At 55.5% G+C, this 22,361-nt stretch overlaps 1 protein-coding gene across 2 annotated transcripts; it reads left to right on the top strand.

The window, feature by feature from the left end:
• The first annotated feature begins 1,266 nt into the window (after positions 1-1,266).
• CSF1 (colony stimulating factor 1) lies at positions 1,267-22,050 on the top strand. Of its 2 annotated transcripts, none has more exons than XM_082668088.1 (9): positions 1,267-1,393; positions 4,529-4,651; positions 5,918-5,980; positions 7,543-7,713; positions 12,069-12,216; positions 13,423-14,444; positions 14,964-15,016; positions 15,353-15,411; positions 19,051-22,050. In XM_082668088.1, exons 1-8 carry the CDS (start codon positions 1,355-1,357, stop codon positions 15,396-15,398), a joined length of 1,665 nt encoding a protein of 554 aa, XP_082524214.1. In that variant the 5' UTR covers positions 1,267-1,354; the 3' UTR covers positions 15,399-15,411; positions 19,051-22,050. The 2 variants fall into 2 exon arrangements, with proteins under 2 accessions (XP_082524214.1, XP_082524215.1); XM_082668089.1 differs by having other exon boundaries at positions 1,301-1,393; positions 4,469-4,651.
• Positions 22,051-22,361: the final 311 nt, after the last annotated feature.

Genomic DNA, 22,361 nt, shown 5'->3' with positions numbered 1-22,361 from the left:
CCTTGAAGGGTGAGATGTTTGCCTTAAGGACAAGTGGGGAAAGGATAATTCTAAGCAGAGGAACCAGTATGAACAAGAGCATGCAGGTGTAAAATTACTTCTTGGGGCTGGAGCAAGTGACAAGAGATGCCCCTTCCAGACCCGGCTGCATATCATGTATTTCCCAGGGGCTGGGGTTGGGTGGAGTCACAGAGAGATTGAAACATTGAACCGTAGTGAATTGAAGAAAGAGAAAGCTCCTGAATTTGGCTTTATGATTAACAGGCTCCTCCTATTAGGCCTCATTGAGATTCATTCTCATGTAGAGACGAAATGTGATTAATCATCTCAGTAAATGCATTTCCAAAAGCATCAAGGGAAATCTAGGGCCCAGGTGCCAATCTCCTCAGGTCTGGAGGCTCAGAGGGGAGCATGGGTACCAGCCAGCATTTCCATCACCTGCAGGTCAGCTGCTGGGAGCATCTCCTAGCACACAGCAGAGCCTCCCAGCTCCCTGTCACAGGACACAACTCATCCCCTTCTGGCCAGGTAGTTAGCCTCCCTGCCTCTACCCTGACACCAGAACAGGAGACAGAGGCTGGGCGGGCGGCTTGGGGGCTGCATAAGAAGGAGAGGGCTGCCTACAAACCTGCTGACTCGGGTTCCACAAGGTGCTGCAGGAAGCGCAGCGGGGGAGGCCCCAGTCTCCAGTGTTTGCCCCTGCTCTCAGGCCATTTCCTGCTCGGATTTGGGAATTTTCAGGCCTAGAGGGAAAGTCCCTTGAAAGGAATATTAGAAAGAGAGAGAGAACACCGGATCCGCCTGGAGAGCGCGGAAGGAAAGGCGAGGCTCTGTCCAAAGCCGGCGCGCTGGAGGGAGGGAAGCGGTGAAGCCCGCGTTACTTTCTCGAAGGCTTTGGCGTTGAGCACAGCAAACAAGGCGACTGGAAGACGAGCGGAGAAGACCAGCCCTCGGGGTGGGGGCGGGGAGGCGGTTCAGTGGGCCTCTGGAGTTTGTGTGTCTGTCAGTGCGCGCGCGCGCGCGTGTGTGTATATGTGTGTGTGTGTGTGTGTGTGTGTGTGTGTGTGTGTGTGCGTGCGTGTGTGTGCATCTGGCGCCTGTCCAAGGTGATTTCCCATAAACCACATGCCTCACAAGTCCGCTTAAAAGGCTGTGCCGAGGAGCTGGCCAGTGGAGCCCGGCTCGGGGAAAGTGAAAGTTTTCCAGGGGGCTCTCTGCGCCGCCGCGAGTCCCTCCTCACTCCTGGGACAGCAGCGCGGCCCTCGGCTGGGGCGTGGACTCTGCAGCGGCCAGCGAGCGAGCGAACGAGAGAGCGAGGGCGGCCGACGCGCCCGGCCGGGACCCAGCTGCCCGTATGACCGCGCGGGGCGCCGCCGGGCGCTGCCCTCCCACGGTAAGCGACGGCCGTGGCGCGGGGCCCTGGCCGGGCTGGGGTGGGAGCTCGGCGGCGCGGCCCCTGGGAGCCCGCTGCCCGGGCGCGCCGACTGCCGAGGCTCTTCCGCCCCGGCAGCGGGCTCCGGTTTCCATCCCATCTTTGCGCACGGACTGCGCGAGGCCCCTCGCGCTCTGGCTGGGACCCGAGACGGCCCTGCAGCTACTCGTGGGGCTGCGGCACTCCCTCGGGAAAGGGAAGGCTGCTCACCCCCATTGCATGGAGAGGCACACTGAGCCACCCGCTGGCAAGAGAAAGGGGCTCGCAGCCACGGAGCAGAGGCTGCGTCCCTGACTCTCTCCCTTCTGATCAGCCACCGCCAAGGGACAGGCGGAGTGGCTGTGCGCTGAGGGTGGTGCCTTCCCAGCGGGCATTCCTCATGGGCCAAACACATGCTTCTAGGTCCTGCTGGGGAGTGGGCGCTTCTGGATGGGGAAAGTTCAGGGGCCATCCAGCTTATAGAATGCCAAGGCAAAAGGAAGGTGCAGGGCAAGCCACTACTTGTTCCGGTTCACAGAGAGAAGCTGTTGGGCACTTGGGTGGCTGGATCAAGTATGTTTTGTGGGAGGCGGCGTCCCAGAGTTGCATGGGGCCAGCTCTGAATCTTCCTGCCAAACCTGGTTCAGTCCGTTGGGGAGATCCTGGGCTTAGTGGTGGTAGAGGAGGTGGAAGGAAGGTTTGGGGTTGCAGAACTGTGGACAGGGACAGCGGGCTGCTCAGGACTGCATGGGGACTGTCCTGCCCCAACCGTGGGGCAGCTCCTAGATGGCACAGGGTGGCACCGTTAATGGACAGTAAGTGGTCTTCCAATGGGTTTGCTTCTGAGGAATCCTAGAGGAGAAACCCAGGGGGGAGAGAAGCAGAAAAATATTTGGAGGATAAGGGAGGGGGTTGCAGGTAGGGTAAGAGGGAAGAGCCCTTCCACGGGGGAGGAGGAGCCCAACTGAGAGAGAAGAGTTGGGGTTAGGAGGGGAAATCAGGAAGGGTGAGGTGATAGGCAACAAGACAAACAGGGGCTGGAAGTGAGACCACGAGGAAAGAGGAGGAAAGGAAAGGTGGAAAGAAAGAGGCTGGTTTTAGACAGGGGCAGCCCAAGGGTCCACTCATGCTAAGATCTCTCCAGGGACCTTGTTGATGGGGAAGATAGAACAAGATAGGAGGCAGGTGAGGTTGGATAGCTGGGCTGAGATGTCCCAGCATCTCTCTGAGACTGAAGAGATTCCTGTGGTTACCCCAGAGGCCAAGGCTGGTGGGTGGGAGGAAGAAAGAAGCGGGGAGAAGAGCCGGCCCAGCCGGATGCAAGCTAGAGTGTTAACCCTTTGGTGCCTGTCCAGATCCTCCTCTGAGGCCAAATCAGGGCCCCAGGTGCAGGGTGGCCCCTTTGGCTACCTTCGAAGTCAGCCTCCCACATGGTGCCTGAAATAACGCCAAAAGCCAGGCAGCCCTTGGGGTTAAGCATTGCTCTCTCCTTGCTGTCCTCAAACATCAATATCTTGAAATGCGTGTGGCAAGGCTGTCTTCCCGAGCATCCCCTCCCCCATAGGCCCTTTCCTCCATGCCACTGACAGCTGGGGCTCAGAGCCTCAGGGGCAGCCAGCCTGGGGCAGAGACATACCTTCTGCACGGCCCAGTTTCCTCCCATGGGTCCTGAACTGCAGGTTCCTGAGGGCCTGGGCATCTATTCCCACCCAGAGCTACCTCCTCAACCATGCAAAAGAGCCCAGTGTTTCCTCCATGACTGCTCTCCCTCCTCCACAGTCTCCCTCCCCCAGGTCAGACCAGGACCCTCACCAGATCCCTGTGCTGAATGGCACTGGGCCATCTTGTGCCTCTTTCCTCCAGGCCTCTCCTTCCCTCTCTCTGCCATCAACTTCTCCCCATCTTTCAAGGCCTCACTGTGGCCCCTCCTCCCTGCAACCTCCCTGGAGCCCAGCCAGGGCCTCTCCTCCCTAGTAAGAGCTGACAAACGTTTGGGCTTTTAGTTATATGTAAATCAGCATGTTGTTGTGGACTGTTTCATAGCCTCCAATGTGCTACTTGTTTGCAGTATTTGTCTCGTCATCTGAATTACTGAGGCAGAGCCCAGAGCCCAGAACCCAGGAAGGTGCCAGCCCGCACCCCATCCTGACAGCATTTCCTTGAATCTGCCAGGAGGCAATATCCAGCTTCGGAAAGAAAACCCAAGGGTCTTTCTCTGCCTCTGGCTGGAGAAGGGGAGACCTAGAGCCAGGGAGAGGGCTAAGGGGACCTTGGCAAGAAGGAGGGAAGGGGAACAACAGGGTGTCAGGAGCCTGTCCCATCACTCTGGGGGTAAGCAGCTACCGGGCCAGGTGGGTGCTGAAAGAGGGGAGAGATCTCAGAAAACATTCTTGCAATGCTAAGAGCTGACTGGCTGGATGCAGAGCCTGATGGGGCTCCGATAGGCAGGTGCCAGCCAGGGATGGTCTAGAGCTGGCACTGCTGCCTCTGATTAATCGGTTGGGCTCTTTTTGACACACATACCCAGGCTCCAAAGGTCTGTGGTGCGGGATAGGTTCCCAGTGAAACTGAATTGGGGCCCCTGGTTTTTCCAGTAGCAGAGCCAGACCTGTGTGGAATCAGGTAGGAGGAAGGGCTGGGCCCAGGCAAATACCTCTGGCTCCAAGTCTGGAAGCCAGCCAGTGCAAGAACATGAACTTGAGAGGAGTGGGCAGCTCACAAGATGCCTGGCTCAGTGTGTGATATTGCAGAGACAGAATAATGGGTAGATGCAAGTCCTGCATTCAAGGAGTTTCCTGTGTAATTGACATTTAGACTGGTAGGCATACCTCCCATGTCCTCATTAGAAGTTCAGTGTGTAGTAAGGCTTGGCCTGGGTTAATCTGGGAAGGCTTCTTGGAGGAGACGACATTTGGATTGTTAGCGAGGGAGAGCAAGGTTGTGCGTGGCTGCTAGGAAATCCTGAGTAAGGTGGGTTTGGGGAATGCTGCGTTCTGGAATGAGGGGCAGGTCTGTAGCATTGTGGGTCTGAGGTCCTTGCTTTTCCACCCTCAACAGGGCGTGAGGGTTCCTGGGGAGTGTGAGAGCTGGGGAGAAATTATGCCCTCTCTGTCACAGACATGGCTGGGCCGCCTGCTGCTGCTGGCCTGTCTCCTCGTGAACAGGAGTACTACCGAGGAGGTGTCGGAGAACTGTAGCCACATGATTGGGAACGGACACCTGCAGGTCCTGCAGAAGCTGGTGAGTGTGTGGTCCTGCCTACCTTACCTTCTCCCCACTGGGCTAACGGAGGCAGGAGTCAGGGAGCAGGGCCAAAGAGAGTGGTTGTAGGCAGAGAAATATGGCCATGCAGGATGTGGCTCGTGGCTCCCACTAGCTCCACGGATGTTCTTCTCACTGACCTTCTACAGGTCAATGCCTCTGAGCCCCCCCTCAATCCTGAAGCCCTCTCCCACTCCCCTGCAGGCGGTGGACAGGGTGGACTTCTAGCTGGTTGCCTAGGTTAACGATTGCCTGGAATGTCAAACGTGGACTCTGCAAAAGTTTGTAAAGCCAGCTCTCCCTCGGTGGGATGCTTCCTCTGAGGAGCCAGCCCAGTCTGCCTGCTGTGTCCAGATGTTGCCTCTAGCTCCTGGACTCCCAGATGTGCCGCCAGCCTGGCACCAGGGCCTCAGCCAGATTTGGAAGGGAGGCTCCCGCCTAACTCCCAGCCCTCCCCCCTCACTTCCCTGGCTCTTGCCTGAGCCCTGGGGCTGGGATGGCCTGGTCACCCAGGCCATGAAGGAGCCCGTGCCTCACTCTAATCGTGCCAGCAGAGTCGTCAACAATTTCAAACGTGGTTCAGCCCGGCAGAATCAGGTTGCTGTCATGGCTGCTGTCCTGCTCCGAAGAGAATTTACCATCCCTCTAGCCAGCCAGGCAGTGGGGAGCACCACAGGCTAAGGCCAGCTCCAGGGCCCTGAGCTTGGAGCCCATATGCCGGGCCTCCTGCCTCTATTACCCCCTACACTCTTCCTCCTGTATGTAGCTGCTGCAGCAATCCAAGGTAGACCAAGAGCCACCACATTCTCTGAGGCTTAGAATCACAGAACCACTGCTCTGAGGGCCAGTAAGGGCTTTAAGGGCATCTAGCCTCAGTCCCTACAGATCCTGAATCCCCAGAGCTTGTCTAGCCTCTGCTTGAATTCCTTCCAGGACAGGGAGCTCACTACCTCCCACGGGAGATTATGTCCTACATTAGATAGTTCTTCCTTATAACAAGCTGGCATCTGTGAGATGTCAGAGTGGGAGGTACAAGACAGAGACTTCTTGTTCTTCTATAGACCTCCCCTGGGCACGTGGAGGGCACAGGTCTTCCCCTAGCCTTGGCTCTGTCTTTCCAGGTGTGGCTGGGGGGAGACGGATGAGGATCAAACCCTGATCCATCCGGAAACTCGAGTCCCCGTCCTTAGGCAAGCTCAGTCGAGTGCAGACACCCTGCCACCACTGGCCTGCTCTCTCTTACAGATTGACAGTCAGATGGAGACCTCGTGCCAAATTGCCTTCGAGTTTGTAGACCAGGAGCAGTTGGTGAGTCATGGCTGTTTACAGGGCCCATGTGCCAGCATGCATGAACTTCCCAGGGTGGGTGTATGTGGGAGCATGAAGGCAGGAGAAGTCCTAGAGCTGGGCAGGGTATGGTGTAAGGATCCTTGGTACTCAGGTCTGGGGTGCCAGGGTCCAGGGCTGAGCTGGGCAGGGCCCAGGCCTCGAGTCCCCTGCTGCTCCCTTCTGCTGGCCTGGCACATGTCAAGGTCTTACTATGCGCCAGGCACTTTTGATCCTGACTATGTGGTTCACTCTTCTTGTTCATGAGAGGTTAAGGGAGAGAACATAGGTAGTAAGTGACTTGAACGCGGGCAGGCTGGCTCTAAGGCCTAAGGAAAACCAGTACTTCTTCTGGGTCAAATGTTTTGTTTAAGGATGTCACCTCCATCCAGCAGACAGACCAGCAACGAGGGAATCAGTCCAGCCCTTTCCCTATTCCTCCTATCCCACACCCAACTGTGTGCTGCTGGTTCTACCTCCCAGCATCTCCGGCTTCTGGGCCCTCACCCCATCAGTTGCTTGGACGATTTCAAAAGCCTCCTAAATGGCCTTCCTGCATCCAGTGCACCCCTCACCCCACCACTAGTGGGCGAGCTCTCTGAACCACAGCCTGTTATCTTCACCACCTCCCCCAAACCTGGAGACCCCTCACTCCAGGAGAAAGCCTAGGTTGTTTAGCCTGGGGTTCACAAGCTCCAGTCTCTATCACACGGCCCAACCCACTACTCCCATTCCCTGTTTCTTCCTGCCTCCAAGCCTTTGCACAAGCTCTTTCTGATGCCCGTAATGCCTTTCCAGCTGCTCCCACCCCAGCCTTTATTCCACGTCTGTTCTTCTTTGTGCCTCCTAGAAAATCACCATCGTGCCCAGAATTTGCTCCCATCGCCGAGCTTCTGCACACCTGACCCATACACATTTCTGTTAGAACTGGAGACCACCTCATGGTCCAAGGAGTAACCTCGGTGTTCCACTCACTCACTCACACCTTACCAAGCATTTACTACTAGGAACCTACTGCACCGGGTGCTAGGAATACAGAGCTAAAAGCCGAGTCTTCATTGAGGCACCCACCATCTCTTTAGGGAGACAAAACACTGAGGTCATTCTTTGGACCCCGAGGTAGTCTCCAGTATCCCCGTGGCCTGGAGGATTAGAAGGAGCCGTATGGTAAAGGGCTTTGTGTGAAAGCAGGCCAAAAGAGGCTCAGAGACAGAGAAACAGAAGTTCCCCAGAACCCACCCTACCTGTACACCTTCATCCTGACTAAAGCCTCATCTTTCAGAAATCTGAGGATCTCTCTGGTCAGAATCCACATTTCCTTCCCTCTACCACGATCCCCAGCAGCACCAGATCGCAACAAGGGAGAATGAAAGCCAGCTGAGGGCAGCGTTCTCCTTCTTACTGGAGTGGGTGGCCCCTCTCCTCAGGAGTAAGGGTAGGGCAGGCTGCAGCCCTCCATCTGCCTGGGATGAGGGCATCCAGCACGGAGCTTGGGCTCCCAAGTGGCATCAGCCGGGTCGTCAACTCCAGGTTCTACTTTTCAGAACGACCCCGTGTGCTACCTTAAGAAGGCCTTTCTCCTGGTGCAAGACATAATGGAGGACACCATGCGCTTCAGAGACAACACCCCCAATGCCGCTGTCATTGTCCAGCTCCAGGAACTCTCTCTGCGGCTGAGGAGCTGCTTCACCAGGGACTATGAAGGGCAGGACAAGGTAGGAGGGCCCTGGAGCCAGGAGCACTGAGTCGGGGAGGGCAGAGGGCAGCTGCGGTGGTACCATCCCTACCCGTAGGCACAGAGGCACTCGCTGGCCTCACCCATGTCATTGCTCACTTGCTCTCTCACTCACGTATTCATCCCATAAACCTTTGCCGAGGACTCACCGTGCAGGAGGCACAGTGCTAAGCCTTGACGATGTCTCAAGAGCAAGAACTACATGGTTCCCACCCTCTTAGAGCTTATAGTTAAGTGAGGTTGGCAGCCATTAAACAAACAATGACACAAGTAAATAGAATTTTAGCCCGTGAGGACTATTCATTCATTCAACAAATAGTTAATGAGTGCTTATTGCATACCAGGTATTGTTCTAGACTCTGGGATACAGCTGTGATCAAACAAAATTCCCCACATTCATGGAGGTTACATGTAGGGGTGGTGAGACAGTTAACGAAATACGTAAGTAAAGTGTCAATAACTGCATTGCAGAAAGAAAACCAGAGAGGGAAGACCTGAAGCAGGCAGGTGAGGGAGTGAGCCAGGAAGGAGAAGTACGTGGGGCTGCGGGAGAGAGAAACAGGACTTGGATTTAAAAGGCAGTGGGAAAGGAGAGAGAGGGAAGGCTTCTGAGTAAGAAAATATTCACTTGAGGTCCAAAGATGAGTAACAGGAAGAAATAAGGCTGGTCAGAGCATTCCAGAACAGAGAACGCTGGGCACAAAGCCCTAGGTGAGCAGGAAAGTGCACGTTCGGCCCCCAGGTGTGGTCAGCACGGCCAAGGCAGGGGAGTGAAGGGGAGAGAGCCAGGGAGGTGGGAGCCAGATCACCTGGGGTCTTAAAGATGGGGGATTTTGTCTGAAGAGCGAGGGATCCAGTCTAACTTGCGCTGGGAGACCATTCTGGCTGCTGTGCGGGCCATGGTATGTAGGGAGCAGGGATGGAGGCTGGGCGGCCAGCAGGAGGTGCAAGTCCAGGCGGCTCGGACTAGGGTTGTGCAGTGAAGGTGACACAAGGGGACGCATTCCTGAGTTTAGAGAAAGAACCCGAGCACTTGGTAATGCAGCGGCCGTGAGTTGTCGAGGGAAGGGAAGGGTCATGATGGTTTTGTCTCCAGCACGTGGAGTTCCCGTGATGCTGAAATGGGGCAGAGCAGGTTTGGGGGAAGGGCAGGAGTTCAGGTTGGGGTACATTACACTTGAGATGTTCGTGAAATGGCCGAGTGGAGATGTCGAGCAGGCCGCTGGACGTATGGGTCTTGAGTTTGGCTGGTGATAGACAGACGTAAGTGGTGTTGGTCTGTAGGTCATCAGTGAAGCCAGGGGACTGTATGACACTGCCCACTGTGAGAAGAGAAACAGGCTCAGGAAACCCAGCATTTATTTAGAACTCAGGCACCAGAGGGGGCCTGGCAAGGAGGCTGAGGAGCGGTCTAAGGGGTGGGAGGGAACCCAGGAGAGTGTGGGATCCCTGAGCACGTGAAAAAGAGCATTTCCAGATGGGAAGAGTAGTCAACTTTATCACACGGGGTTTGAGAAGCCAAGCAAGAGAAGGGCTGAAAAGTGTCCAATGGATTTGGCAACGTGGAGGTCGCTGTTGGAGGCAGGTGCCCGATCAGTGAACAGAAAGTGAGGACGTAGAGGCAACACTGTGGAAGAACCTGGCTCCAAAGAACGGCAGAAAAAGAGAGGTAGCTGGAGTGAGTGTGGGATGGAGGGAGGGAAGACTTTTAAATAAGAGAGGTATTAGATCTGTGGTTTTCCAATGTTGAGGTTCGTAAGAATCACCTGGGAGCTTGTTTAAAATGCAGATTCCCAGAACTTCCCTGGTGGTCCAGTGGTTAAGACTCCACGCTTCCACGTCAGGGGGTACGGGTTTGATCCCTGGTTGGGGAACTAAGATCCCGCATGCTGCGTGGCCAAAAAATAAAAATAAATAAAAAGGAAGTCTTCATTTAACAAAATGCAGGTTCCAAAGAAAACACCTTCCTTTTAAATAAAAACTCAAAAAACATTTTTTAATAAAAAAATTTTTTAATGCAGATTCCCAGTATGCACCCCTAGAAAGTCTGATTCACTGGGTCTGTGGGTGGGCCTCGGAATCTGCATTTTAGCAAGCCGCCCACCCTGCACACTGTATGGGATGCTGGGGGCAGGGGGCCAGACTCCAGGAGCGGGGAGCCAGTGAAGCTGGAGGAGCTGGTCTCCTGAGGAGCCGGCAGGGGAGGGATTCAGAGCTCGGGAGGCAAGAAGGCACAGACTCTGTTGAGACAGGTAGACATCGGGACCTTCTGGCCTTGTTTTCTCTATGAAGTATGAGGTGAGGTATGAAGGACACAGAGATTTTATAAGAAAGGTGAGAAGAAGCCACTTTCCTGTTCCTTACAATTGCCCTGGGCGGGAGGCAGGCAGGGATTGTTGTTTTGACTTTACAAATGAAGAGATGAGCCCAAGCTGGAAAGTTCGTTTGGCCAGCGTTACGGAGCTGGTGAGCGATGCAGTCAAGTCCGGGTGTTCCCATTCCCGCATTCATTCTCTCCTTTATCTGGTAAACATCTACTAAGGGCCCACTGTGCACAGTCCCTGGGCAGCCAGTGATGCCTTCAAGGACTTCAGCACCTAGTAAAGCCCGTAGTTCTTCCCCAGGCAGGTCAGTTTAAGGAAGGACTTGGGAGTCATCGGCAGGTGGGCCATAGATGTGATGAAGCCCTGGGCACAGTGTCTGGGGTGAGAGTAGGGGTGGGCCCAGGACTGAGCCCTGAGGAGTGCCAGCCTATGGAAGTCAGGTGGAGGGGGGCAGCCTGGTAAGGAGACTGAGATGGAGCAGCTCAAGGGGTGAGAGGAAAACCAGGAGTGTGTGAAGTTTCTCAGAGCTCCAGGGGGTGTGGGGAGCTTGGGTCCCACGAGCAGAAGAGAAAAGAGCAGCTCAACAGGCATAGCTGGGGCAGCCTTGGCTCTCCTTCCAAGATACACCAGTGCCAGAGAAGGACCCACAGCCCCATGGCCTCCTCCAGGCCATTCTCCTCACCACACAGGATGATCTCTCTAAAAGACTGGAATCTTATGCTCCACTCACCTCCCCAACATCCCCTCAGTTCTCTTTGCTCTGCGGATAAGGTTAATGGTTCTTTTTTTAAAAAATAAATTTATTATTTTATTTTATTTATTTATTGTTTCTGGCTGCATCAGGTCTTTGTTGCTGCACGCGGGCTTTTCTCTGGTAGCGGCGAGTGGGGGCTACTCTTCATTGCGGTGCGCGGGCTTCTCATTCTGGTGGCTTCTCTTCTTGCGGAGCACGGGCTCTAGGCACGCAGGCTCAGTAGTTGTGGCTCGCAGGCTCTAGAGCGCAGGCTCAGTAGCTGTGGCGCATGGGCTTAGTTGCTCTGCGGCATGTGGGATCTTCCCGGACCAGGGATCGAACCCGTGTCCCCTGCACTGGCAGGTGGATTCTCAACCACTGCGCCACCAGGGAAGCCCAGGTTAATGGTTCTTGGCATGGCCTACAAGGCCCTGCAGGACCTGGTCCTTGCTGACCTCTCTCAGCTGCATCTCTTGTCACTTTCCTCCTAGATGGCTGTGCTATAGCCACTGTAGCTTTCTTTTCCATCTTCTAACATTTCAGGCTCTTTCCTGCGTCAGGACCTTTGCACAGTCTATTCTCACCACCTGGACAGCTCTCTCCAACCCCGCCTCCTTTCCTGGTTAAGTCTTGCTCATCGTCTGGTCAGTTCCTTGGGGACTCCCCCAGGCCCTCATTTAGTTCCCCTTGTTATACACTCTCAGATCATTCTTCTTCTTTTTTTTTTTTTTTTTTTTGCGGTACATGGGCCTCTCACCGTTGTGGCCTCTCCCATTGCGGAGCACAGGCTCCGGACGCGCAGGCTCAGTGGCCATGGCTCACGGGCCCAGCCGCTCTGCGGCATGTGGGATCCTCCTGGACCGGGGCATGAACCCGCATCCCCTGCATTGGCAGGCGGACTCTCAACCACTGCGCCACCAGGGAAGCCCAGATCATTCTTCTTATGACTCACCACACTTGTAACAATATGTTTAATAACGATGCCCTGTTGGACTCAATGTCCAAATCGGCCAGGGACCACCTCCCTGTTGTTCACTGCGTGATTTCCGGGTAGTTACCAGATGCCTGGCACATTAATATGTGTTAAATGGAGCCATGAATAAATGATAAATTTCACCAACTCAGGACATAGGGGTCCTGCAAACCAGGGTAGAGGGGAGGGAGAAAACAGGAGAAAAAGAAGACAGATGAAAGAAAGGCCAAGGGAGTTTGACAAACAAGCTAGAGACGTGGGACCAATGCTCATCCTCATCGAGGGGGTCTCTGCTCTCCTTCTAGGCCTGTGTCCGAACTTTCTATGAGACGCCTCTCCAGTTGCTGGAGAAGATCAAGAATGTCTTTAATGAAACAAAGAATCTCCTTAAAAAGAACTGGAACATTTTCAGCAAGAACTGCAACAATAGCTTTGCTAAATGCTCCAGCCAAGGTGAGCACAGAAGGGGCCAGCAAGTGTGGGGATGGGGAAGGGCATGTGGAACAGAGCTGCATTGGGAGGTGATGCATGGGGCTGGAGGGACCCCTGGGAGGCAGCCTGATTGCTCCTCGTGCTCCTGTGTGTGTAGACGTGCTTGTTTTGTGTACATATGTGGCTTCATGTACCTCTGGGTGGCCCTAGGCACATGCCTTTCCTGACATGTGTGTGCATGCACACCTACATATGTTTGCATGTTGAGGCATCAAGAAGGATCATGCTGGTGGCTGTGAGATCAGGGAGTGGAAAAGGGGGCCCTCTCAGAGAGCCCTGTAGGCATGGAGGCTTTCCCACCGGCTCTGCAGGCTGGCTGAACGTATGGGGGGTACCGTGGAGAGAGCAGAGGCTCCATCGGGGATTCAGGGCCCTTGCTCCGGGAGCCCTGCTGCGAATCACCAGGATACCCTGGCTCCAGAAGCCCCCAGGATGCCTTGAGTGTCCCCTCAAGGGACAAGGCTGGATTTGAAGTCTGAGCATCATTCAAACTCCCAGTGCTGGCCCAGCTGCACACATGTCTACCCTGCGTTGTCCTCGTCTCTGCGTCCTGTGCCACGTGTGCCCACCTACATTCAACCTTGCTCCCCGAGGCAGGGGCTGAGGCCCTGCGACCTGCCAATGGCCAAGTCCAGTCTCGTTGCTTCAATCCCAAGGCCTCAAGCCTTGGCCACATTCCAGCCCCAGCCTGTTCCCGCCTGTGGCCGTGACTGTTCAGCCCCCTGCTGTGCATGAAACCACCTTGCTGCTTTCCAACCAACAGTGTCTTTGGGGCTTGAGGGTGTCTTGTGTTAGTCCTGGAGGCCACTACTCAACCTCCTGGCTGGCTGTTGTCACCCCTGGCTTGGCATCTGGCCAGCTAGAACTCCAGGAAGGGCTGTTCTCTGGTCTTGCCTGACCCCAACCCCCAATCTGTGTGTCTAAACCCCACTTTTTGCTCTTTCCTGCAAAGAACCTTCCTGCAGTTTGCACCTTCCCTGTCTAAGGCCTCTGTCATGAGCATTGGCTCCAGTCCTGTCCTCTCCTCAGCCCCAGGGCTGAGTTAGGGCATGAGGGGACCCCCAGACCCACATACCCCTCTCCATCCCTCTGGGAAAGCTGTGCTGGAGGCTGGTGACTCTATCTCCTCCCCGTCCTTCTCTCTCCCTCTCTCTGTGGTTCTTTCAGATGTGGTGACCAAGCCTGATTGCAACTGCCTGTACCCCAAAGCCACCCCTAGCAGTGACCCGGCCTCTGTCTCCCCTCAGCAGCCCCTCGCCCCCTCCATGGCCCCTATGGCTGGCTTGACCTGGGCTGACTCTGAGGGGACAGAGGGCAGCTCCCTCTTGCCCGGAGAGCAGGCCCTTCGCACAGTGGACCCGGGCAGTGCCAAACAGCGACCACCCAGGAGCACCTGCCAGAGCTTTGAGTCACCAGAGACCCCGGGCTTCGAGGGCCACCCCACTGGAGGTTCACCTCAGCCCCAGCCCTCTGTCGGAGCTCCTGTCACTGGGACGGAAGACATTCTTGACTCTGTGCTGGGCACTAACTTGGACCTGGAAGAGGCCTCCGGAGAGGCTAGTGAGGGTCTTATACCCCAAGGGGCAGAGCTTGCCTCCCGCATGTTGTGGAGAGGCAGCGTCCAGGCAGAGACTGCCAGGACCAGCCGTCTCCTCTCAGCATCTTCACCACTCTCTGGGTCAGGAAGGGGCTGGCAGCCTGCGGATGTAACTAGCACACCACTGCCCATGGTGGGCCCCGTGAGACCCACCGAGGCCTGGAGTCACACACCTGAGAATGCAGACCATTCATCTGCCTCGCCCAGAGACCACCAGGAGCCAGGCTCTGCCGGGACCCCAGCACTGCGCCTGCACGGCCTCAGCAGTCCCTCTGCCCCCTCTTCTCAGCCAAGGCTTCCCAGAAGCCATTCCTGGGGCAACGTGCTGCCCCTTGGGGAGCTGGAAGGCAAGAGGAGCACCAGGGACCGGAGGAGCACCGCAGAGCTGGAAGGAGGACAAGCAAGTGAGGGGGCGGCCAAGCCCCCAGCCCGTTTTAACTCCGTTCCTTTGACTGACGCAGGCCATGAGAGGCAACACAAGGACCCCTCCGACCCCCAGCTCCCCGGCTTTGTCTTCCGCCTGCTGGTGCCCAGCATCATCCTGGTCCTGCTGGCTGTCGGTGGCCTCCTGTTCTACAGGCGGAGGCGGCGGGTAAGAAGAGCCCGATGCGGGAGAGCAGGGCTCCGCGTGGGGGCAGGGCACAGCCTGGCTGGAGGAGCAGGTCGGAGGACGACTTGGGCTCAGACTGGGTTCTTCAGGCGCTGAGAGACAGGAGGCTGACTGAGCACAGGGGATGGGAGGTTGAAATGAAGGGTTTCTTCAAGAACAGGGAAGGCTCAGGCTTACAAGATGAACCAGTAGGGACTGGGGCAGAAGAGTAGGAGACACTGTGCTTGGTCTAAAGCAGGATGAGAACCCAGATGGGAGGGGAGATGGAGGAGGAAAGTGATGTGTGTGAGGTCAGGGCAGGGCATTGCCTGGCAGCTCTGCAGAGCTGGAGTATGAGGATAGGAGAGGCCTCTGGAAGCCCCCTGGCCCTCTGGCTGATCCAGAGTGGGGAGGCTTGGCAACGCTGTCGTAGAGTCCCTGAGCAGCCCTGCCTGAGGATGGGGCCACGGCGTCCCCACGCTCCCTCAGCTCCTCGGTGAGCCTGCTCTTTTCTGTCCCCAGAGCCATCGAGAGCCTCAGACAGTGGATTCTCCCATGGAACAACCGGAGGGCAGGTGAGAGGTTTTTTTTTGGGGGGGGGGGCTCTGATAGGCATGGGGGGCATTGGCATTTATTTCCCATCTAGATTTGGAGGAGACGTTCTCCCACTTGCTCTAAGGAGATGAGGTTCAGAACAGGATTCCGGGGTGGGTGGGGAGAAGGAAGGGTGTCTCTTCTTTCCTAGCTGTCTGGGACTTTTCCTAGTTTCTTCTTAGGGTTAGGCATTTCTGGGTCTTCTAAATCTGGGAGGGCTGGAGCACGTGTGTGCGGGCTTGGGGGGCAAACTTAGGGGATCCCCTCACTCCCTGGCCTCTGCTGAAGTCTTATGCCAGCCTGTGCTCTGCCCGCAGCCCCCTGACCCAGGATGAGGACAGACAGGTGGACCTGCCAGTGTAGAGGGAATTCTAAGGTAAGACTGATCTGGATCTCTCGCAACCCCTTAAAATTAGTTACGCCCAAATTTTCCAGTCACCCTAACTTGTTTGTGGTACCACCAACTCCCCGGAGGCACCCACACTTGACTCCCTTCTCTCTCTCTGTCTCTCCTACTCCCTTTTCCATCTATCGCCAGGTCTGGCCAACCCTCTTCTCCCTGAGTCCTCAGGCCTCCCACTGCCCCTTCATTCCCTCCACCCCATTTGAGGCCAGGCACTGCCAATTCTGTGTCGGGCTATTATTTCTGCACTGGGCTTCTACTTTTGCTGCCACCTTCCATCGCAGAGCAACCAAATTGTTCTTATGTAAGGTCTTTAGCCTCTTGGGGAATTTCAGCAGCTCTGTATCACCAACTACTTCAAACCCAACATTCTCAGCTTGGCACCCAAGCTCCTCCAGCAGCTGCTCCTAACACGCACCTCCTGCCAGCTTCCTCTCTGTCTGCGCCCTGATTTGACCCTTCTTCCCAACCAAGATCATTTCTACTTCCTTGCTTTTAGATGCAAGGAGCCATAGAGGCTTAGTCTTAGAAGGGCCCTCAGAGGTCATTTGGCCTAGTGTCTCTGCATCCCAGATGGGGAGTCAGCCAGCTTCTGGTCACACACTCTCAGTCGCAGGCAAGCTCCCTGCCCTCTCCCAGTAGCACTGTAGGGAAGTCCTTCCTCACTAGAGGCATAACTGGCTTCCCTGCCCCCTCCCCATCCTCCCTCATGAGAGCCCTCCAGTATTTAAAGTCAGTTATCCATGTCCCCTTTAAGAATTCTCTAAGCTAAGTGTGGCCAAGTCCCTCAAACATTCCTTATATGATATGGTTTTCAGACCCCTCACCATCCTGTTCGCCCTCCTTTGGACACACTCGTTTGTCAATGTCCCTCTGAAAATGTGGCGCCCAGCCCTGGACACAGTGCTCCAGATGTCTGACCAGCTCAGAGTACAGTGGGACTGTTACCTTCCTTGATCTGGACAGTGTTCTTCTATTCGTACAGATTAAGATTGCATTCGTGTTTGTTTGTTTTTTGAACAACCACATCATTCTGTTGTCATATGTTGAGCTTGTGGTCTATTAAAGCCCCTAGTTCCATTTCCCATAAACCTCTGTCAAGCCGGATCTATCCTGTACTTGGAGAATTTAATGTTTTTACCAATGTGCGGGAATTTATATTCGTCCTTGTTAAAACCACCTCGTGGGCTCAGACCTATCATCCGAGCCTACTGAAATTGTTTTAAATCCTAATTCTGTCTTCACAGCCCTCCCAGTTGTGTCTCCTGCACATAGATGAGTGCCTTCTGTTGTCCTCGCCCATGTTTTTGATAAACGTGTGACTCTTATCACTCCTCACCTTGGGCTCCCCGATTCCAGGCAGCCCACGGCCCTCCTCCCTTCCTTCCCCTCAGACCGCAGTCAGGCTGCAGGAGTCAGCCCTTCCTGACGGTCTCCATCACCCTCTGGTTTCTCTTTTAGCTCGTACTCCTCTGCTCTTTTGTATTGGTTAATACTATATCGATTTGCACTTACTTGGATATTGTTTGTTTTTATACATTTTAAAATCTTACTTGATGCATATGTGTACGTTCCGTACCCCTAAGAAGTCTGTAAGCCCCTTGAGGGCAGGGACTGTGTCTTCTACTTTTTTTGCATTTCTTTTTCTATCCTGAGTCCTAAACAGAGAGGGCTTCTTCATCCTCGCTAAGAACTCAGCAAATGCTGACTGATTGGCTTCAGGGCTGACGGGCCGATTGGCCCTGGCTGGCTGTCTCTAACTGTCCAGCCTTCTGGTTGACCAGTTAACCAGCTAACTAATTGACTCTGACCGGCTGACCAGCCGGCTGGGTGACTCTGACCACATACTAGCTAGTAACTGCCTAACTGGCTAGTCGCTTGGTGAGCTGATTGGCTAACTGGCTGGCTGGCGGCCTGCCTGAGTTGCTCATTGGCAGGCTGGCTGACTAGCTGGAGTGAACCCATTCAAGTTTCCAGCCACATCCCATGCCAAATGCAAGCCAGCACTTCAGGGCCTTCTCATGTGTAGAGTGACAGGTCTGGGCCACTCCTAGCGAGATAGGGGATCTGCCAAATGCCGAAAACCAGGGGAGCCTATTTAGAAAACAGCAAGAGGTAACACATCTGGAATCCTGGGGTCACCTTGTTGGTAGGGTGAACGAAGATGGGTCAGACGGGACACTGGCAGGGCTGCGAGAATGACGCATATCCCGTCAGGACCGGCAAGTAGAGGATGGACCAAGGTCCCTAGGGACTTCACAGCTCAATGCTGTACCACCCTCTGACTGGTCCCCTGCCTCCCCCCTTGGTCTTGGCCCTCTGCCTGCCTAATCTCAGGCCCTCCCAAGCTTTCCTCTTTCTCCCCTTAAAATTTCACTTAGAGAGGAACCCAGGGCGGGGGCCGCATCCAGACCTCCACTTGGATCCAGCCCTAAAGTGGTCTCCAGGCCAGGCGGCAGGAGCCTCAGGGAGACTCAGGACCGGCCTCAAGACTTACTGCTGCTCTAGGGAGAGAAATGACAGGGGGAAACACAGAGGCAGAGGTCCGAGAGAGGGACCCTCAGAAAGGAAACGTGGACACCAGACCCTCCACTCCAAGGAGCCAAGACATAGGGGCAATGGGCTGGAGGTTGCCCATTTGGTTCTCCTTCCCTCCTGGCCCCAGCAGGGCCTGTGGCCTGGCTGCACCCAGCATGGCTCATGTCCAATTTATGGTCCTCCCTTCTTCCCCTTCCAGAACATGGGAATGGGCTGGGAGCCAGAAGCTGTGGTCCTATCCTTCCTCCTTACCCATCACGGGTTTTGCTAGTAGGGCCCATGGACAGTCCGGGAGGGAAGCTCCACACTGGGTCCAAAGTCAAACTGTTGGATGGAGTCCAGGGGATTTCTGCTCTGGGAACAAAGCGTTCTGAGGACAAGGATGGGGGAGGGCTTGGAGAGAGCAGGGCCCTGACTCTTACGGATGATGCAGGGAGGCAAGTCCCTTGGTCCATCCGGCAGGAGGCTGGCTTGCTTAGGGGTTAGCACGCCAAATGGCAGGGTGGGAGTTTCCTTGTCCAGAACTGCCTCCAGTTCTTCCCCTTCAGATACCTCTGCCCTGCTGTCCTGAATATCATGTGTGATGACCCTCTGTGATAAGTGGTGAGGAGGTGGGAATGAGCAATTCCTCTTCTTTGCTAGAGTTAGCAGGATTCACTTTTGATTTTTTTAGACCAAGGACAGTGAGATGGTCTTTCCTGAGGAGGGGTCTAAGGACATGCAAGTGCCCCTTTCCGTCCCCGTCAGACCCCTCCACTTGAGCAATGCCCCCTACCCCAGCCCTGCTGAGACCTCTACCAGGCCCTGTTACCTCCCCCTATGGTCCCTGGTTGCCCAGGAGGAGGTAGGAGGTGAGGCCAGTCTGCCCAGTGGCTTGGGCTGCTGCCAGAGAAAGCTGCCCGGTCCCTTGTGGTGTCTGGGATGGCTGGGAAGGCGAGGGAAAGGATGGGGGGAGTCCTGTCTGCAGCACCACCAACGGCCCACAGGAATGCTCTACCTCGCCCACCCATGTCCTCGGCGACCCCTCCCTTCACTCCCACCCGGCTGACCAGCCTTTCTTTCTCTCCCCTACAGCTGGGCGCGCAGGATAGTCTCTCCATGCGAGGAGACGTTATGGGGACATCCACCACCACCCCTCCCCAGCCATTCTCCTGGGAATGTGGCCTGCCTACCATGAGAGCTCCTGGACTCAGGAGAGCAAGACTGGACCAGAGCAGCGAGGCTGGGGCCCTCAGCCCTCGACCCTCAGACTCTGGACTGACTAAGAGAGGGCTGGAGGTGCCCCCCACGCTGCTATTTATCGGGGGCCCTGGAGGCTCCCATCCGCTTGAGGAAGGCTGGGAAGCCCGGCTGAGGACCCTCTGCCCCTCAGGGGCTGTGTCCTCCTCCCATCCCCCTCCAAGCCAACACCTGGGCCAGGGACCCAGAGGCCCGTGGGACATGGGAGAGCAGGGTGGGCGCTGAGGAATGGAAGAGCCCTTGTGCCCGAGGACCCGCCTGGTGCCAAGATCCCAACACCGACAAGCAGGGACTCGTCTCCAGAGAGAGAAGCATGAGATTCGCAGGGCAGGACAGTGTCACTGGATTTCCCGTAAAGGTGTGTAGCCCAAAAGACGGGAAGAGAAGGCTTCTGGGCCTGCTGGTCTGCACGGACAGCCCAGAGTGGGTCTGCACCCTCCACTTGCCTAACTGCCCTCTGCTGGTGGCCAGGCGGGGAGGGGATGCCAGCCCTACCCTCAGGACCTGCCTGGCTTGGCTCGTGATGCCAAGGGCAAGACCAAGCTCTGGCCTCGGTCGGCCCCAGCGTCCCCCCAGCCCTGCCAGAGCTTCTCCAGGAGGCCGCGCAGAGGCTCTCCTCATGAAGGAAGCCATTGCACTGTGAATACTGAACCCGCCTGCTGAACAGCCTGCCCCATCCATCCCCGAGAGCAAACACCTATCCGTCCTCCCACCCCTCCAGCCTCTCTCTCCCCAGCTTCCTGCACTGAGTGCCCGAGCTGGCCTCGCCCATCGACTGAGGGAGCCCCTGAGCCCCGACCTTCTGCTGACCCGGCTCTGAATCCCTGGGGTGGATTAGGGTGGGAGAACTGCCCGGGCCACCAGCCAGAGCTGGTCTTCAGGCTGTGTTGTTCGCCCAGGTTTCTGCATCTTGCACTTTGACATTCCCGAGAGGGAAGTGACTAGTGGGAGGGAGAAAAGGAGGGCAGGGACAAACACAGAGAGAGGCTGCAGGGTGAGCTCTGATGGAAAATAGGTCTTTGAAGTTAAGGGCATGGCCCTGAGGTGGGGGAAGGGGTCTGCACCCCTGACCCCCCAGCCTGTGCTCTTGCCCTGTACCAGGCCCCTGCCCCAACCACAACCCCAAGGCTGCTGCTGGCTGGCACCTGGGGTGAGTGGTTGTCCCTGGTAGGAGCCCGGGAGGCAGTGACACCCTCCAGCTCTCATCCCACCCCTCGCTAGCACCATCTCTCTGACCAGGCAAGCCAGGGTGGGAGAGGGACTTGGAGAATCCAGGCATCTGCTTCCAAGTCTGCCTGAGGGCCTCAGCTTCCTGGGTCAGCCCATGGCTGTGGCTCTGAGAGTTGGGCAGCAGGTGACAGGGCTGTTGATTACCCTCGGTCCCTTTGTGCTACTGTGTCCCTCCTCTCCTGCTGCCCTGGGCCCTCCACTGAGAGACCCTGCCCTACTTGGCCACTGGACTGGGGCCTAGGAGCTTCCCTTCCTGCCCTTAAAAGTGAGGGTCCGCTGGTCCCTGCCTCCCCTGCCCATTTGCTGTCAGCTGAGGGAAGGGCAGTGGAGAACTTTCCCCTTTGGGTCCCTTTTCCTAGTCACAGACTCTATATTTGATACGAAAAAATATATATTTAAAAGTGGAAGGAAAAAAACCCCACAGAAAAAGCATTCCTCCCTCACGCCCCACCCCTTAAACGTATGGTGTTTTAAGGGTCGTGAAAGCAAGTCCAATCCATCACAGAAACTCTTTGTGGGCTCTTGGTGACACAGGAGTGGGAGGGGCCTCAGAGCCCCCTCTGGGCGGCTCCCCAGCTACCTGAACAGGAACCCTTCTTTTCTCTGAGAAAGCCGAGAGGGAACATTGGCTCACGCACTGTGAGATATTGTTTTTATACTTGGAAGTGGTGAATTTTATATGAAGTCATTTAAATATCTATTTAAAAAATAGGAAGCTGCTTATATATTTAATAATAAAAGAAGTGCGCAAGCTGCCACGTGTGAGTCATGGGAAAAGTTGCCTTTGGTGTGTGAATGGCAAAAATGGAGTCGGAGGGGTGAGCAGTAGCTGCTGGGTGAGACCCAGCTCAGAAAGCATTTTTCAAGGTACGGGGGGGAAGGAGGGTTCTCTCCAACTTCCAGTCTTGTTACCAAAACCTCCTGCATTATCGCTGTCCCAAACACATTCATCTGCATATCTGTTTAATAGGAAAACGGACAGAAACCAGCCAAACGTCAGGCCTGCCCACCAGCCCCTGCCCCAGCCCAGCCTAGCCCAGCATGGCTGGCTGGGCTCTGTCCAAGGGCCCAAGGGGCCTGTAAGGATGAGGCTCCTTGACAACTGACCCCTGCTGTCCGGGTCCTAGCAGGCTCTGAGGTGAATGAGCACTGTCTCTGTTCTGGGAACTAGGGGAGGCTGGCAGAGGGAGAGCCAGCAAGCTCTGTGAGTGGCCTTAAGCCCTGATCTTCCTTCTGGGAGTGGAGAGGAGACCAAGGATGCAGACTTCCAGGGGCAGAGGGGTGTTGGGAAGGTTCAGAGTGATTGAAGGCCCAGCATAGCCCAAACACACACCCTGGGCAAGGCTGGGATAAAAAGGGGCCTCCCCACCACTAAGAATGTGGTGGACAAAGTTTTGCATCAGTGGTTCTCAACCCTGGCTTACCTGAAACTAACTTAGGTTGTTTCCAAAAATACTGGTACCCAAGCCCCACCCTAGATCAACAAAATGAGAATCTCAGGCATGGGGCTTAGACACCAGGCATCAGAAATTTTTCAAGACATTTCAAGTAATTCAAATGTGATCCTGGATGAGAAGCATGTAGAGCTACACTGTCTGATATGGAAGTTATTTGGGTTTAAATTAATTAAAATGGAATAAAAGTAAACATTCAATTTTTCAGTAGTACTAGCCATACTTCAAAGTTCAATAGCCACGTGTGGCTACCATGTTGGATAACACAGAAACAGATCATTTGCATCATCTCTGAAATCATATTGGACAGCGCTGCACAAAAGTTTGTGTCCCCAGACTTAGGAGACCAAGGTTATAGGGTCAGAATGGGCACCAAGCAAACACGCCTGGAACTAAGTACCCAGGTATCTCAGTTACCCCTCTCTGTGCCCTGAGCCCCCACTACCACCCTGTCTCTCATCA

The sequence above is a fragment of the Grampus griseus genome, assembly GCF_964374135.1.
Source record: "Grampus griseus genome assembly, chromosome: 1".
NCBI classification, from domain to species: Eukaryota; Metazoa; Chordata; class Mammalia; order Artiodactyla; family Delphinidae; genus Grampus; species Grampus griseus.
The sequence above is the reverse complement of the archived record's forward strand: the minus strand, read 5'-3'. Positions and strand labels throughout refer to the sequence as shown.